The 19,371-nt window shown below is 36.4% G+C and overlaps 1 protein-coding gene across 1 annotated transcript in view; it reads left to right on the forward strand.

The window, feature by feature from the left end:
• Window positions 1-19,371, forward strand: part of Ryr2 (ryanodine receptor 2) — a 676,288-nt gene that overhangs the window by 274,737 nt on the left and 382,180 nt on the right. The window contains exon 3 of the mRNA XM_087181253.1: window positions 2,889-2,993. Coding sequence (XP_087037379.1) covers window positions 2,889-2,993 — 105 coding nt within the window. The remainder of the gene's footprint in view (window positions 1-2,888; window positions 2,994-19,371) is intronic.

The raw sequence follows: 19,371 nt of genomic DNA on the forward strand, positions 1-19,371 counted from the left end.
TTTCAATCAAAGTGAGGTATAAAACAGTGTAAATAGACCCAGAAAATAAATTTTTAATGGAACAATGCCCTTTCTTGAAACTATTAGATTTCTTTAACTCTTGCAGGTACACAACTTAGTACGAGGATGCCAGAAAGATAAATTTGAGTTAATTTTAGGAAAATGGATGCACCATGAAGCCATGAAATTAAACAAATTAAATCGGACACACAAAGTTAAATATTGCGTATCTTCTCTTATATAAGAAACACAAAGTATAAATAATTTAAAGAGCAAAATAAAAGACAGGCAATAGGAAACAGGTAATAAGATCTTTTGCAAATAGGAAGAGGAAGAAGATCTAGAGATGGAGAAATTGGTAAAGAGAAGAGAGGAAATAAAAATAGTTAGAAGAAGTACATGTACCTACTTCCCACAATAAATGTAATCATTATGTATGGCTAACGTGTACTAATAAAAATGAAAAAATAGAACATTTTGGATGTTATGAACAGATATGTAGTTACAGATTTATATTTTCAAACCCTGCTTGTCCAAATGGGAATCTGTAAGAACTAGTTTTAAGAAATGAACAAGTACTTCATAAATGCACGAATAGAGAGAATTCACAATATGAAGAGAAGTGAAAAAGGCTCACTTATTTTAAGTCCTTGCTATGTTCTTGACACTGTGATAAATTCTTTACATATACTATCTCATTTGTTTTTCACCACAGCCATATCAGAATGATGTAACAATTTTCCTGTTTTTCAAGGAAGGAAGCCAAAGATCATAATAGTTAAAAGCAGGTAAATTGTGAGGCCAGAATTCTTGTTCAGATGTTCTGTTTATAGAATACATGCTCCTATATTTTATGATATGCTGATTCTAAAGCAATTAATGGATACTGGTCTGAAATCAGCACAATGTTTTGGTAGAAATAGTTCTCGCGGATATTGAGAGTTGACTGTTAGATATTTTGGATTGTTGTGACTGATTTGTAAACTTTGATACATTGAACTCAGCAGTGATTGAAGTATTTATGTCACAAAAATGGGCAAATGCTATACATCAAAATATTAACTTTGTGTCAGTTCACCAACTCACCATTTAACATGATCATGATGGAGCCATAATTTGTGTGTCTCACTGCTGGGCGGCTCTGAGCCACTGGTGGTACAGATGAGGTGATGTCTCATCAGGTGACATGGGACAATCATGCATGTACCACCAGTGGTTCAAGCCCGAAAGAATATGTTAATAGCATAGTACCCGGCCAGTTCTGGTTGTCAGAGTGTATCTGGTGGCAATATGAATGAAATGATCACTTCCATTAACAGATTTCTTTTAACTCGGTAGCATTTGTCTTCATCTGAAGAGAAGAGAGAGTAATCAATATAGTTATAACGTAGGAAATTAAATTTAAGAAAGAGCATTCATTCCTAAATTCACAGTGGAATATTCCCTTTCCTGGCTTCCAGTCTTTTACCCTTGGATTTGGGAAAGAATGCCCTTCTCTGGCCCGCTGCAGAGTGTAACAGCAGTAGCCAGGCTGATTTGAGAGCATCCCTGGCTATTGGATGAGCTTGTCCAAGGAGGAGTGGAAATTGATTAATGTCGGGGCACAGAGGCTCATGAGTGCAGGAAGGAGGAATTGAGAGAAAGAAAGTTCATTAAAAAAATAAGTAACATATTGGTGGCTGCGAGGCTTATGGGGTTGAATAAGCCTTGTGGCCTGATTGTATCTTTCATTTACTCATGAAATACTTTTAATATTAATTCTGAAACCCTAGTATTTAGTCTTTCCTTGAAACCAGAAAGCACCACTCTTTGGTAATGATAAAAAAGTCATTCCAATGGCTGTGGTTTGAGTAATATGTACTTAAAATATTATTAACTGTAGCTTTGATGTATTATATCAGTTTCAGATATTTATCTTCCTAATGTTCTTTTTTAAAGAAGACATAATCTTCCTTAGATTTTGGTTTAATGTATTTGTAATGCTTTTTTTTCATGGACATCTCCTTTGAGCACCTGTCAATACCTGTCTGGACCAGATGCGTACTGAATCCTGCTTCTCTCAAACTGAAATGTACATGTTCAAGAATGTGCAGTTAGCTTTCCCTTGCCAATCAGCTTGTACTCTGGTTCCTTTCCCTCTTTAGTAATGACCTTTTGAGATTTTCAAAAATTATGGAGTAGTGACTGGAGTGGAGGCGTAAGAGAAAGAAGGAGGATGGAAAAAGAATGGATGATGAGAAAATAAAGCTACACGTGTATGTGCAGAGCGAGAGCTTAATTACTGCCCCCTGAGAAAGAAGCAAAACAACCAGAACAACAAAAAATGTGCAACAAAAGGAAGATAAAGTAATTTTATCTTTGTGCATAAAGAAGAGCTTGTGAAATGCATATTATACATTAATTCAATTTTATATTTAATTAACTACAATATTGACTAAAGGGAGGCATTATTTCTTTCCTTTATTATTACTATTATCTTAATCAGCAGTCTGCTTGGTAGGTTAGAAATGAGTAGGCGAGCACTGGAGAAATCTGGCTTGCAAATTTTGTAACTCCGGGACTTTGGAAAAGTAACTTAATTTCTGTGTTTGCTCCTCCATATGATGATAGTGAAATCCATACTGCAGATGACCACAGAGTTGTGGATGAAGCTCCAGGTGCAGTGCATGTCAGAATGAGTGCTCATAACTGGCAGCTGTTGTTATCTGTGAGTTTAAAAATGTTTGAGATGCAAGTGGTAATGAGTGTGACTCTTAACAGTGGGGAGTTGACTATAGGGTACTGCCAAGTCCTTGGACTCTGTAGGAGGAATTGGTGTACATGAAGGTAAGCTAGCCTGGATGCCAGATGAAGATGACATACTGATGGCTCTTCCTCTTCCTGCACAGAATGTTCCCCCAGACCTGTCCATCTGCACCTTTGTGCTGGAGCAGTCCCTCTCAGTGCGGGCCCTGCAGGAGATGTTGGCCAACACAGTGGAGAAATCGGAAGGGGCAAGTACCCAGTTTATGTAGACTTGCAGTGTTGTGGTGAGCTCAGCTGCAGTATAAATGTTTGCTTCCACAGGTGTTGGAGATCTTTTTGCTGTAACAAGTCAATGGCTTTTACTTGTGATTTCTTTAGATTTGACTTTTTTTGTTTTATCTAGCAGACCTATGGTGTCTGAAAAGATTAAAAAAAAAATCCAACCTTGTTGTGGTCTGTGTCATGGCTCCTCATACTTCTGTCTGGCTGATAAGAGAGCCTTTCTGTGGACATTTGTGTGTGTCCTCACATTCTCAGAGCTGTTATTGTTACTGTTTTGACTAATTGCTTTGTGCATGGCTATTTGTCATTGACTTTATTTGATTTTTAAATGCCTCTAACCATGTGACTATGTTCTAAGCTTCTCTATGGCAAGTAATATTTCATGGCACTGTTATATATTTTAGGTAACAAAATTATGGTGATATGGCATTAGTCAGTTGTAATTCTGAAAACACTTAATCATTTTCTCTTGAAAATTGAAATTCTTTTTCTGTCTGCCAAGGTAGATATTTTTCTTTGAAAGCCTATTTGGCTATGTTAGTTATTTTCCATGAGACATGCTATTACTGTTTTCTGATATATTACCTATGTCTAGCTCAGTTCATTAAAGTCTGAGATTAAGCAGGAGGACAAATGGCCAAAGTTTTGTTTCCTTTTCTTGTACTTTAATTTTTGCAGTTCTGTATAGCTTAATTAAATATATTTTCAGGAATACAACCAAAGTTTTCTTTTGCTTAAATATTATTAAATATTATTATTATACCATTGTTCCAGTTTGGGTAAGAGATTAAAATGACAATAATAACTTTCATATAAATGAGTAATCAATTGATATTTTTTCCGCCCTCTTGTTTTTAAAATTTCAGTGTCAGATAGGTTAGAATTTTAATTGATTTTTGCATTAATTCTCAAAACCTTTAAAATTTTAACATACTCAATGTGGAGGGCAAATTTCAATGACTTTTGTTTGATATTAGCCTAAAAGTTTATTTTACAAAGCTCCAAAATTGTGATTTTTAATATTTCAAATTCATTTTTGGTTAAAACAAAGTTGATATTACTGTATTAAAATATATAAAGCTTCTTGTAAAATTTCTGTACACTTCTGCAAATATTTATGGGTAGGTTTAAATGAAGAAAGGGTAAAAATTGCTCAATTCAAGTAGTTAAATTTTATTTAGAATGATCTCTCCTGATCTTTAAATATCAGTGAGGCCTATCAATTTTGAAATTCAAATCTGTCTTTATAGAGAAAAAGAAATTTTCTTTTGCATTAGTAGCTGAAAAAAATGTGTATTGGTATATCGCCTGTCTTTGTAGATGTCAATTTACCCAAATTGCCCTAAACTTAAATTTTATATTGCTAACTCACTTTTTCTAAATTTAACAACTATAGAAATATCTTTTCTTTTTCAAAAATTAATTTTATTGGTACATTTAAGGTATACAATATAATGACATTCATCATTGGAAATTTGCACCTTTACATAATCCATCTTGGTTCTTATTTTTTCCCAACTGCCCTGCACTCCCTTCAACCCCTCCACCCTTCCCTATTTACAAAGACTTTGTTTCCATTTTCTCATGTTAATTCCATTCCCTTCTTTCTTTTCCCCTACTCCTCCCACTTCGCCTTTGCCCCTTTTCTTCCTATTTCACATTATCTATTATACCTTTTCATCCTTGTTTACACTTTCATTTTCTCACACTAGAGAAACTATTCCGTGTTTACAGGTGTGTCCTATTTATTTCACTTAAGAGTATCGCCTCAATATGCATCCATTTAGCTATAAATGTCTCTAGTTTCTCGTTCTTTATGGCTGAGTAGTACTCCATTTTATAAAAAAACCCACATCTTCTTTATCCAGTCTCCACTTGATGAGCAATTGGACTGCTTCCAAGTTTTAGCTATCATGAATTGTGCTGCTATGAACATGGGTGCACATGTATCTTTTCATTCCCCCCAAATCATGAGGTTGGTCTAGGCAAGCTCTAAATATTCTGTATATAGGAAATAATTTAAAATACTATTTTAAGATGTGTGTTTTTAAGATTGTTTACATTAGACTGTCTGGGTCCCTTCCACTCAAATATTTTTATTTAGATGGATTTCACTTTGAATTGTTCTCTAGAAAGTTTCTCTCAGAATTAAAGTGGTAATTGATGCAATATGTGGAACACCATTTTATAGAACCCAACATACCTACCATAAGCCATTGACTAGGATGTATAAATTTGAGAGAAATCTGCTATAGGAAGGAAATACATTTTGTGGAACTGAATCTTACTTTTTGTTACTAGTATCTTTTAGGAAGAAACTACCATCCAATAGGGAAAGGGAATGCTATATTTTAGGAAGAGGTTTTCTATTAGATTGCTCAGAAGTTTTGATTATACCCAGGAGTGATATTCAAAATGTTTTACAACTGCTTTCACACAGATACCAGTTGGTCAGAGTGGCCACAACGCTGGATGTACAGGTGGTCTGAGCAATTTTCAGGGTGTCTAGGAGCACCCGGCAGGTTAGGGAGTACTTTGGGGACTTAGGACAGTGACTGTCTCTAGGAGGGGCACTATTTTCCACGTCAGTGACTATTTTAATCATATGAATGTGTACTGGCTAAATACCATGTCTGGTCATGTGATGACTGGATGGTGCTGGCACTTGTAGGAATCAAGTATTTGGACTCTGTAGACATCCATGTCATCTTTCCTTGTATGTCACAATGTCTCCTTTAAAAACATCATGAGATTCTATGGCAAATCCTTTTGTCAAGCACAGTGACATTTCCAATTTAATACATTGTCTGCAGTAGATTTGCTAAAATGTAGATCTCTTTTTCTAGGCTGATGTGTCAGCAAAGAAGTGCTAATTTTCATGAAATTATTGCTTTCCTGACAAATTGACAGTGCATCAAAAAGAACCTTGTGTATTATCCGATTCCCCACTTCATGATAAACTTTATTTATAAAGCCTTGTTCTTTTTTTTTTTAAAACCCAATTTTTCCTAAATTCTTTTATGTCATTCAATAAGTGGAATAATACAGATTCTATTTTATGTTCTGTATGCTCTCATGTGCACATAGCAGTAAAAGTACACTTGATAATGATAAAGTTTTCTATTTAGAATCATGCTATTGAATTTTGTGATTAAGTCCTTAATAAAGACCTTAAGTTCTTAACAAAGCAATCCTGCTTTGTTTTTATTCTTTAGTTTTTGAATAAATGCATGGTTTCCATAAAGGTAAAGGAAACCCATCATGAAGTTCTCAACAGTTTTTGTGACAAAGCGAATCATGAAAATCACGGATAACAAAATAAGAAGAGATGTATAACATAAGACTGGAAAAACATTACCTCCTTTATGAACTTTTGGTTCCCTCTAGAGTTGCTTGTTGTGACTCTGAGTGAAATAACCAAAATCATTCAGAAATATTTCACCTAAAAGAATATTTAATTAAGAATGTGTAAGGAGACAAATATTTAGAGCCAATATATACATAATTTCTAGCATTCTGGGAAACTGAGGAAGGAGCATTGCATATTTTAGCCCAGCCTGGGCAACTTAGTAAGACCCTCTCAAAATAAAAAAGGCCTGGGGATGTAGCTTAGTGTAAAGGCCCTTAGTTCATTTCTTAGTACCACACACACACACACACACACACACACACACAATCCCACATTTTTCATTGAATGCTGCTTAGCTTTTCTTATTCAAAGTATGTTAACACTTGTGTATCTTAGTAGCTGCTCACAGAAGCTTTAAGATCTCTCAAGGAGGTGGAGATAGTGTCCATGCAACAAGGAGGACAGCACACCTAATGTCTCTCACATCCTTTTTGCCCAGCTGTGTCTGGACTTCTGTGCGTGTACATCCTTACTTCTGTTATTTCTTCTATTCTCCCTGGGTTATATATGGTTATACATGGTTCTGTCTAGACCCTACTCTGTGTGTCTCCTCTTGCTTCAGAGATCTATTTTTCATGTTGCTATATAGCTTAGAGTTAAAATCAGGGGTTTTGTCACCTTACAGAAATGCTCAATATTATCAGTTCTGGATTCATTAGCTCTGTGGCTTATCATCCATCTTGAATAATTGTTAAATGATGGAGTAGGTCCAGTAGTTACCATGTAAGCATGTATTTAGCAGTGGCTATTACTGTTTTTTTACTTATTCTTTTTCCTGTGCTTGTGTACTCCCTTGATCAGACTGTCAGAAATTCCTGACTGCCTTTTCTCTGACTTGGGCAGCTTCCTTCCTTCTCTGGGGTCTTGGGTAATTTCCTTCTCTCTTCCCGTCCAATATCTCAACTGGCTCTGGCACATGGAATTTGCCAGTTTCATAAGAACACAATTATGGTAAATACTGAGTTGATGGTGGTATTTATGTAGCTCGATGTGTTTTCTAGTTAGTAAAGTTTAATAATTTTGATGAACTTTTGGTTTTGGAATTTACCTTAATTCATAAAAGCATCTGACAAACACTTTTCTCCATACTATATTATTTTTTATTATCAAGTTTTTGAAGCATTTCATCTCATGTGAGCACACATGTCAAATAGATGTAACACAGTGTAGTGGAAAGAACTTTGATTTAGGAGCCCATGAAATGTATTAAAAATTCTATGTTTTCACATATTTCTAATAATGATCTTTTGTTGAATTCCATGCGCATAATACACACCTTGCACAATCTATTTAGGTGCATATGTTTAATAATAAAACATCGGCTGGTTTGTGATTTAGTTTGCTTCTGAAAGAATTGGAGGTCCTTGTCCCCCCACTTCACTGTTTGTCCTATTAGAGTATTGTAGCTTGAGTCAGGAAAAAAAGATTTAAAATGAACCTAAACTTTGCCCTTATATTCTGTTTTTTGATGAGGAAGTAGATTGAAATTTCTATTTTAGAAGATTATGATTTGTCATTCAATCGTGTATGATTGAATGTATGACATATACATTTCTCATTAGTATGAGTATTGGTAGTTTCCTATAAGTTATGAATTATACCTTTTAAATTGATAACATTCAGAATGAAATAAAATATGAATAATGTTAAATTCAATATTGAATAAATTCATTTCTAATTGTTTACTTCATGAAAACTTTTTAAACATTTATAAGGAATAATTTTTTTTTGTATTAAATTCTTTTATTGGTACATTGTAGGTATACAACACAATCACATTTCTCACTGGGAATTGTACCTTTACATGATGCATCTTGGTTCTTATTTTTTCCCCATTCCTAGCCCTCCCTTCACGCCCTCAACCCTTCCCTATTTACAAAGACTTTATTTCCATTTTTTCCATTTCTCATCATTTTTCCTTTCCCTTCTTTCCTTTCCCCTGCCCCTCCCACTACCCCTACCCCTTTGGACCTTTTCTTCCTATTTTACATTATCGATTATTAATTCTAATCATTGGTACATTTTAGGTATACAATATAATGACATTCATCATTGGAAATTTGCACCTTTACATAGTCTCTCTTGGTTCTTATTTTTCACCCTTGCCCAGCCCTCCCTTCAATGCTTCCAGTCCTCCTATTTACAAAGATTTTGTTCCTATTTTTCCATTTTCTCATATTAATCCCATTCCCTTCTATCCTTTCCCCTAGCCCTCCCACTTCCTTCCCCTTTGCCCCTTTTCTTCCTATTTCACATTACCTATTATACATTTAGTCCTTATTTACACTTTCAGTTTCTCACACCAGAGAAACTATTTGGTATTTACACATGTGTGTCCTATTTATTTCACTTAAGAGTATTGCCTCAATGTGCATCCACTTAGCTATAAATGTCTCTAATTTCTCATATTTTATGGCTGAGTAGTATTCCATTTTATAAAAAAACCACATTTTCTTTATCCAGTCTCCAGTTGATGGGCATTTGGGCTGTTTCCAAGTTTTAGCTATTACAAACTGTGCTGCTCTGAACATGGGTGCACATATATCAATGTGGTATGATTCTTTTAATTCTTTGGGGAAGATCCCCAGCAGTGGAATAGCAGGGTCAAATGGGACTTCCAGTCCTAGTTCTTTGAGGTATCTCCATACTGATTTCCACAGTGGTTGTACCAGTCTACACTCCCACCAGCAGTGGAGCAGGGTTCCTCTTTCCCCACAGCCCTGCCAGCATTTGTTATTGGTTGATTTCATGATAGCAGCCATTCTTTCTGGAGTGAAGTGGAATCTCAGTGTTGTTTTCATTTGCATCTCTCGAATGACCAGTGATGTTGAGCATTTTTTCATGTATTTATTTGCTATTTCTACTTCTTTGTGTGAGAAATGTCTGTTCATTTCAGATGCCCATTTTTGGATTGGGTCTTTCAATTTGGGAGGTCTGATCTTTTTAAGTTCTTTATAGATTCGAGATAGTAGACCTTTGTCTGAGGAACAGCAGGTGAAGATTTTTTCCCACATTGTGGGTTGTCTCTTCACACTGCTGGTGGTTTCTCTTGCTGTGCAGAAGCTTTTTTCATAAGAAGAGATCCCATTTGTTGATTATTTGTGCTAGTTCACGGGCAACTGAGGCTTTGTTCATAAAATCTTTTCCTACACCAATGTCTTCAAGGGTTCTACCTAACCTCTGGTTCCAACTGGTTCAGAGTTTCTATTTTAATATTTAGATCTTTAATCCATTTTGATTTTAGTTTAGTGCATGGTGAGAGATACAGGTCTAGTTTTAATCTTTGGCAAGTTGAAGCCCAATTTTTCCAGCACCATTTATTAAAGAGGCTATCTTTCCTCCAGTGAGGGTGTTTGGCTCCTTTATCAAAGATGAGATGGCTGAGTGTGTCTGGCGTTGTTTCTGCATCTTCTAATCTGTTCCACTGGTCCTCAAGTCTGTTTCTTTGCCAGTACCATGCTGTTTTTATCACAGTAGCTTTGTAGTAGAGTTGCAGGTTGGGGATTGTGATACCCCCTGCCATGTCTCTGTTACCTAGAATTGCTTTTGCTATTCTGGGTCTTTTCTTGCTCCAAATGAATTTTTGGATTGTTTTCTCAAGGTCCATGAAGTATGCTGCTGGGATCTCAATTGGAATTGCATTAAATCTCTATAGCAGTTTTGGAAGTATGGCCATTTTCACTATATTAATCCTTCCTACCCAGGAGCAGGGGATGTCTGTCCATTTTTTGATATCATCTTCAATCTCTCTTTTCTGAGTGCCATAGTTTTCAGAGAAGAGGTCTTTGATTTCTTTCGTTAGGATGATTCCTAGGTATTTCAGTTTTTGGATGCTATTGTGAAAGGAATTATTTGCCCTATTTCTCTCTCAGTGAGTCTGTCATAGGTGTAGAGGAAAGCTATTGATTTTTGTGTGTTGACCTTGTAACCAGCTACTTGACTGAATTTGGTTATTAAGTCTAGAAGACTTTTGGTGGAGTTCTTGGGGTCTTCTATATAGAGTATCATGTCATCTGCAAATAATGACAATTTGACTTCTTCATTTCCTATCTTTATTCCTTTTATTTCTTTCTCTTGTCTAATTGCCGTGGCTAATGTTTCCAGAACTATATTGAACAAGAGTGGTGATAGTGGACATCCTTGTCTTGTTCCTGATTTTGGTGTGAAGGATTTCAGTTTTTGCCCATTTAGTATGATATTGGCTGTTGGTTTTTCATAGATGGCTTCTATCAGTTTGAGGTAGAGACCATCTATTCCAATTTTTTGTAGGGTTTTTATCATACATGCATGTTGGATTTTGTCAAATGCTTTTTCTGCATCTATGGAGATAATCATATGGTTTTTGTCCTTGGCTCTATTGATATAGTGTATTACATTAATTGATTTTCGTATATTGAACCATCCCTGAATCCCTGGGATGAATCCCACTTGATCAGGGTGTATGTTCTTCTTGATGATCTTCTGCATTCTATTTGCCATTATCTTCTTAAGGATTTTTGCATCTATGTTCATTAGTGAGATTGGCCTATAGTTCTCTTTTTCAGTTGGGTCTTTCTCTGCTTTGGGGATCAAGGTGATGCTTGCTTCCAGGAATGAATTTGGGAGTATTGCTTCCCTTTCAATTTCATTGAAGAGTTTAAACAGTAGTGGCAGCAGTTCCTCTCTAAATGTCTTGTAGAATTCAGCAGTGAAGCCATCAGGGCCCGGGCTTTCTTAGTTGATAAGTTTTTAATTACATTTTCAATTTCATTGGTTGATATTGGGTTGTTCAGAATTTTTAGGTCTTCTTCATTCATCTTTGTTAATTCCTATGTATCTAGGAATCTGTCCATTTTTTCTGTGTTGTCCATCTTATTGGCGTATAGGTTCTGGAAGTAGGTATTGATGATCCTCTGGATTTCTGCTGTGTCTGTTGTAGTTTCACCCTTTTCATTCCTAATTGCATGGATTTGGGCCTTTTCTTTCCTTTTTCTGACAAGGTTGGCTAAAGGTTTGTCAATTTTGTTGATTCTTTCGAAGAACCAACTCTTGGCTTCATTGATTTTTTGTATCGTTCTCTTAGTCTCCATTGCATTGATTTCTGCCCTGATCTTTATAATTTCTTCCCTTGTATGAGCTTTGGGGTTGTCCTGCTCTTCTTTTTCTAGAAGCTTGAGGTTCAGCATCAGGTTGTTTAATTGGGCTCATTTTGTTTTCCTAATATGCGTATTCACTGCTAGGATTTTCCCTCATAAGACTGCTTTCATTGTGTCCCATAGATTGCGATATGTTGTATTGTCATTGTCATTTAATTGAAGGAACTGTCTGATTTCTTCTTTAATTTCCTCTGTGATCCATTGGTTATTCAGAAGTGTGTTATTCAATTTCCATGTGTTTATGTAACTTGTTGAGTTTCTTTTGCTATGGATCTCCAATTTCATCGCACTATGGTCTGATAATATACAGGGGATAACTTCAATTCCTTTACACTTACTTAAACATGTTCTATGTGTGAGTATGTGGTCTATTTTGGAGAATGACCCATGTGCAGCTGAGAAGAATGTGTATTCTGATTTTGTGGGGTGGAAGACTCTGTAAACATCTGTTAAGTTCATTTGTTCAAGAGTTCGATTGAGTTCTAGCATTTCATTCCTTATTTTTAGTCTAGTTGATCTATCTATTTGTGACAGTGGGGTGTTGAGGTCTGCCACTACTATTGTATTAGTACATATATGACTTTTCATGTCCGTTAGTATTTGTTTTATATAGTTGGGTGCACTAGTGTTTGGTGCATAGATATTTATGATTGTCATCTCTTCCTCTTGGATTCTTCCCTTTACAAGGATGTGGTGTCCTTCTTTGTCTCTCTTAATCAGTGTTGGTTTGAAATCTACTTGATCTGCAAAGAGGATAGGTACTCCTGCTTTTTTTCAGGTTCCTGTCACATGGAGTATTGTTTTCCACCCTTTAACTTTCAGTCTATGAGTTTCCTTTTAAATGAAGTGTGTTTCTTGTGTGCAGCATATTGTTGGATTTTGCTTCTTGACCCATTCTGCTAGTCAATTTCTTTTGATTGGTGAATTGAGACCATTAACATTGATGGTTATAACTGAAACGTATTGACTTGTCATTGCCATGACTTTTTCTTTTTGTTGGGTTCTCCCCCTTTCCATTTAATTTCTTGTCATGCCAGATGGGTTCATTCTGCTTTGCTTCCTGGGGTTGTGATCCTCAATGTCTGTTCCTAGCATATTGTGTAAAATTCTTTGGAGTGCTGGTTTGATATTCATGAAGTTCCTAAGGTGCTCTTTGTCATGAAAGTATCTTATTTCTCCCTCCATTTTGAAAGATAGTTTTGCAGGGTACATCAATCTGGGTTGGAGGTTGTTTTCTTTTAGGGCTTGGAATATGTCACTCCAAGCTCTTCTTGCTTTGAGGGTTTGTGTTGAGAAGTCTGCTGTGATTCTGATGGGCTTTCCTTTGTATGTGATTTGTTTCTTTTCTCTGACTGTTTGGAGAACTTCGTTCTTCTGTTGTGTTTCTAGAATCTTAACAGTTATATGCCTATGTGTAGATTTTTTTTGATCAAGGCTATTTGGAGTCCTATATGCCTCACTTATCTGCATGTCAAGCTCTTTTCCCCTGCTTGGGAAGTTTTCTGCCATTATTTTTGTGAAGCGATTTTTATGTCATCTGCACTCTCTCCTGTTTCTTCATTGACCCCAGTCAGTCTTATGTTATTCTTCTTTGCATCATCTAGCAGGTGCTGGATTGATTTCTCATATTCCCTTATAATTTTGAAGCAATTTTTCTTTTCCTGGTCACTAATTGCAGTGTTATCTTCTATATGTTAAATTCTGTCCTCACATTGGCTCATTCTGCTGTGTAGACTTTCAATGGAGTTTTTCATGTCCTGGAAATCTGTTTGCATCTGTTTTATGGATTCCATTTGTTTCTTATGTTGGGATTCCATCATGTTCCTGAGCTCCTCTCTAGATTTATTAATCATGTCTTGCACTAGGGGCACAATTTCTCCTGTTATCTGAGAAATTATTTCTGATTTCATTTTTTCCAGATCCCCTTTTGTTGGCAGTTCAGTGGGTCCAGGTGGTTGAGTATCAGAGTGTTCCATCTCATTTCCCTTTGGGGTTGCTGTAGGTGATCTGGAAGTCTGGTTTTGAGACTTATTTATGTGTTTTCTCATTTTGACTGGGGGTGGGGGCTGTTGGCACCTGCATGGATTACCTCCTCTGAGCTGGGAGAGGTGGGACAGGTGCCATGGGTAGCGGTAGGAATGATGGCCCAAAAGGCCTTTACTGTGGTCTGGGAGCAGCGGAAGGGATGGTGGCCAGGAAGCCCCTTCCTCTGGTCCAGGAGCAGTGGGATGGTGGCTCAGAAGCCCCTACCTCTGGGCCAGGAGTGGTGGGAGGGATGGTGGCCCGGAAGCCCCTTCCTCTGGGCCAGGAGCAGTGGGACAGAAGGTGACCCAAAAGCCATTTCCTCTGGGTTGGGAGCAGTGGGAGGGATGGTGACCTGGAAGCCCCTTCTTCTGGACCAGGAGCAGTGGGACAACGGCTTAGAAGCCCCTACCTCTGGGCCGGAAACAGTGGGACTCAGTACCTTGGTCTGGTGGTCTGGTGTCCTCTGTGTGTTTGTAGTGTGGAACCAGGTGGCTGCCTGTCTGCAGCGGGGTGATTCGGCCTGTGTTCCACGTGACTGGGGCCCTCGCTAGGGCGTGCACTCACCTGCCTGTCTGCAGCTGGCTGTTTTGGCCTGTGTTCCACGCGACTGGGGCCCTCGGTTAGGCATGGGCCCTAAGGAATTATTTCTTAAAAGGACTCTGCAGATAGATGAATAATATGTGACTTTTGTCTTCAGTGAGTTTACAACTGCAGAAATAGAAATACAATTATAGCATTAGCATGAAGATGGAATAGAGTATTTAGAATTTATGATTTCTTTGAATTTTTAAGAATAATTTCTAAAACAAATATTGAAACTACAGTATAAAAATTATTTCAGATTTGTTCCAAGGAACAATTTGATCTCATTAAGTTATTCTTTAGAATTCTAGTAGAAAACTTGCCAGGAAGACAAGGCATAGCATATCCGGTGATATTCTTAAAATGATTTTTATGTTTCAATTTAGTAAAATGGCTTATTATAAGACATGAAACTATAAAAATGGCTCTTACTTCTAAATAATGTATTGTAATCTAAAGATACAAAACACTACGGTAGCTTTATTAATATAGATATACATCAAGCCCAGTTCAGTTTTATGAAAACTGGAGTTGTAGAATGTGAAATATTAGTACACTTAAGTCACTATTCTAAGACTGTCACTTTAAGATATATGCTGAGTACATTAAAAATGCATCTAAAAGCTACTAGCTAAATTTGCTTGTAAATGAGTGTTTTTAAAAATAAAATTTTAAAACATTGAAGTGCTACAAATGAGTTTTTATAAGTACATTTTTGAAACATTAAGGCACCAAATAATTACATGTAAGATTATTTTATATCAGTAAAAGAGCAGAAGTTGAAGTTAAAAAACAATAGTGTCTCTCTTTGTGGTTAAGCACATATATTCGATAGCAAAGTTCCTGAGTTCAATTCCCTGGTTACATAAGGCAAGGTGTTTAACTTCTCGGGGCTTCAGTTTTCTTATATATAAAGTAAGCAAAAATAATAGCCTCTCCATAGAGTTTTGAGAGCCAAATAATGTAATTCATATGTGTAGAACAACCCTAGCACACAGAAAGCCCTATGGCTACGTTTTCATCATTTTTATGTTTTCTACATTGGGTATGCCTGAATAAACTCCTGCTGGATCTGACCCTCCTGAAGAAAACAACTATGAACTTTCGACCCAATATATAAATAAAATCAACTACTACCATCACCCCTACCAAAACCTTGAATTACCTGAAGATTTTAGCCCCAATTTTCTCTGGCTGCTGCAAGAAGTTATGACCAATTCAGTGACTTAAAACAACACAAATTTATTATCTGACAGTTCTAGAACTTACGAGCCTGTAACATCAGTCTTTGTGTGCTAAAATCAAGGTGTTGCTGGGGCTGTGATGCTTAGGGAAGCATCCTTTCCTTGAATTTTGTTGGCTGCCTTCTCAGGCAGTATCATAAACATATACTAATAAAAAAGGGGGAATTAGGTAGCCAGTGTGTTAAGAGTAGCTTGAGAAGCATTGTGACACCAAGAGATGTGGACAAGCAGAATCCTGAGACAGAGGGCAAAGACTGAAATCATCCCTGAAGATGCTCCTTAAGTGATCATGAAGGGAGAAGCATTGTTTTTCAGGCTGGATCAAAATTTAAATGTTCTAATTAATTCTGTTACACAATTTTTGGCATTTTAGCTTCTTCATTTTGAAAAATAGCTTTACATTTTCCTGACTTGAAAAATGTTGCCAAGGGTCAGAAACATAATATGTTTAAAAACAAAGAAATCTTACCTAAAAACCCTACTGTTAACCTCTGTTACTATAACCCAGCATTGGGCCGGGGATTTAGCTCTGTGGTTCCGCCGCCTGCCTCGCAAGCACAAGGACCCGAGTTCAATCCCTGGAACCAAAAAAACCCAGAACAAAACAAATTATAACCCAGCATTAATAAAAATCTCTAAAGCATGGGGGAAAAGCCAACCGCATATTGTTATGTAATATGTTTACTACTGTGTAACCTGTTCACACATGTTCCCTATTATATAACATGTTCATAGGCTTTAGGATTGTGGGCTTCTTTGAGGTGTATTATTTGGCCTACTATCTCGTGCAAGTACTACCCTTCAGTAGGATGTTGTTGGCAAAGATCAAGTGAAAGTCAAAGCAATCTCAGGTTTGAATCTTGTCGCTAGAAGGTAGGCTCTGATTTGGCAAGAGCCTGACATACGTGTTAACTTCAGCCTGTCTTTTGTACATGCCTGTTCACAGATTCACACATATTTTGCCTTTAAAACACTTTATTTTTCTGAAGATTTTCTGAATTTTTAGTATTTATTCGTAGTTCCAAAAGAACTTAATATTGCTTTTTTATCCATATTTTTGGTAATTTGGTCTCTGTTCAGTGACAGTATTGCTGAAAAGCTTACTTGTTCAGGTGCTTGGGCAGACAGGTCAATGATAAGAAATTAAGAGTTAGTATGTCCACTGTAGCTAAATTTTGTATTAATTTTCTTTCCATTTGCTTTTTTCCTAATTACAGTGAGGTGGGGTAGTGTAGAAGAAAGTTGGAAGATTGATGAATCTTTAAGTTACCATGAAATAGAGTATGTTCTGCACAGTATTGAAAATAAATTTTTCAGGTGGTGGGGCTGATGACTGAAATTCAGTTAAACAAATTTCATTGTTTTAAGGCGTATAATATGATGTTGCAGAATCCATGTCAATAATAAATGGTTACTAGAATTAAGCAAATTAACATATTCATCATCTCACGTACTTATTTATTTTTGTTGGCTAGAGTGGTTCCTGATACAGTACAGTTTTATTACTATAGTCCTCATATTGTGCTTTAGATCTTAGACTTGTTCATCTCACACATCTGCTACTTGGTAATGGTGTTTACTTTAGCATTTGATATCATTCATATTATACATCTCCATCGAAATACAGAATTAAATTCTATCAAAATATAAAAGTAGGATATAAAATGTGACCACACTTGTAAATACTTATGTGTAATAGATATCAGCCTTGAGAGAGGCCACAGCTAAAGACTGAGCAGGGACACTGCTTAATAAAGAAAAATAGTCCCTTGCTCACTATTTTTACTTCTGCTTCAGGGTGCAGAGCAAAGGACTCCTAGTACTTCCCTGACACTACCTCCTCCAATACATCCTCTAAACTGTGAAATGCTTACTTCCCAGGATTAGTGTGTTTATTTTATAGACAATATGATGTCACTAGCTATATCTGAAAACAGCAATTCTTTTTTATTTTCTTCTTAAATTCTTTTATTGGTACATTTTAGGTATACAACACATTTACATTTCTCATTGGGAACTTGTACCTTTACATGATGCATCTTAGTTCTTATTTTTTTCCCATTTCCCTGCCCTCTCTTCACCCCCTCCACCCTTCCCTATTCACAAAGACTTTATTTCCATTTTTTCCATTTCTCATCATTTTTCCTTTCCCCTGCCCCTCCCACTACCCCTACCACTTGGAACTTTTCTTCCTAGTTTGAAAACAGCAATTCTTAAAAGTCGACTGTAACTTACATTATTTCAGGAGGCAAGTTCTTTGTTTTTCTGTTTAGGAATAGCCCCGGTAAAGCATAAGTACTGTTAGGATGATGCTAAGTAATGCCAATAAACTGACAAATTGGCTAACTAATGTGGTGTTCAGCTAGGCTCTTGTCTGAGTGTCTGTTCATAAACAGGTACCCTCCCTTAATTTGCAAAATTGGTGCTGCTATTTAAAGGTGATGTGAGCAGAATTTCCTGAAGGACTTAGAGCTAAAAATATTCACTGAGGAACTGCTGCATCTTTGACACATATCTGAATGTGAAAATCTGTGGTTGAAATAAGCATCATTTATTGTAGATACTTTCAGTTTTCCTGCCTTTTTCTGTAAAGGCAGAGAACTTTATACTCGGAAGCTAAGGAAACTACATAATCCTATGCATTTGAATGACATGCTTTGCAGAGATGTCAGCCTCAAACTCAATAAGGAGGTCAATTTGATCAGCATGTAATTTAATCACAGGGACACAGGCACTGTTTTAGATTAGGAATCTGAATGTATAGATTATTTTATTAGATTACTGTCATTCAATTTGGAACTCTTTTTTTGGTGTGTTTACAAAAGAAAATAATGTTTTCATTTGTAAATATTTGTTGGCAAATGACACAGCTGGTAAATTTCCATGATAAACTATTACAGAATTGTTAATTATTTAAAGATATCAGGAATCCATTGAGCCAATCATCCTCTAATTTTTCTCTCTTGAAAGTTATAACTTTATTTTTAAAATCAATATTCATATCTAGTTGGATGGAATACTTATTTACCACCCTATAAAATAGTACTGCTTATCACCCACCCCCCCATAAACCCCAACCAGATAAACAAAAGGACAAACAAAAAAAAGCTAGGACACATTCTTACCTTCAGCTTTCTTCAGAGCACTTACTGCCTTCTGACATACTCTGGGTTAATGATTTGTTTATTGACTACCTACCAATTTGATTACTTCTTCCAGTAGAGTATAAGCCCAGGAGGGCAGGGCTTTTGATCAGTTTTGTTCTCTTGCTATCTCAATAAAGACTAAGATGAAGCATGTATTGTCCTAAATAGTCAGGAAATATATAGGACTTGAAGGACTGAACAGTAATTGTAGTCTACTGACTTCTGTAGTCCTGGAAATGGTGAGGCTTATGTGTGAGAAGAACATATCAAAAGCATTGCATTACTTGACTGGAGAGAAAAGTATCCCATGTCTAACACCCAAATGAGAGCATTTGGTATATATTATATACAGAGTCCACCAAAAAATGCATACACACTTCAGGAAAAGAAATCTGTATAAATATTTTAATGCTAAGTTTATCAGAACAGCATGAGATTAACACAAGTTACCTTGCTTCTACAATTACAATTACCTTTGGCTCAGAGTAGTAGCCATTACCTTCCAGACATTAATTAGTATGGTGAACTGCTGCTTGGGTAACCTTGGTCATTGAGATTGCTGTACATGCATTTTCAATTTCTTCTCCAAGAGCTGGCAGTATAGTGGGTTTTCTGCAATATAAGACATTCTCTAGGGTCCCCCATACTAGGGTAACATCATCTGTTGAAAAAGCAGTAGTGTGCTGCATTTGTTATAATTGGTAAGGCAGTATTGATACAATATTTTTACCTTGGTCAGCTTGCCCATTGCTGGGACACAATACCACACATCCATTCCTTAAAAGCAGAAATGGTTTAATTTG

The sequence above is a fragment of the Heterocephalus glaber genome, unplaced genomic scaffold, assembly GCF_053883595.1.
Source record: "Heterocephalus glaber isolate CG9 unplaced genomic scaffold, H.glaber_assembly_v1.0 deba00001472, whole genome shotgun sequence".
NCBI classification, from domain to species: Eukaryota; Metazoa; Chordata; class Mammalia; order Rodentia; family Bathyergidae; genus Heterocephalus; species Heterocephalus glaber.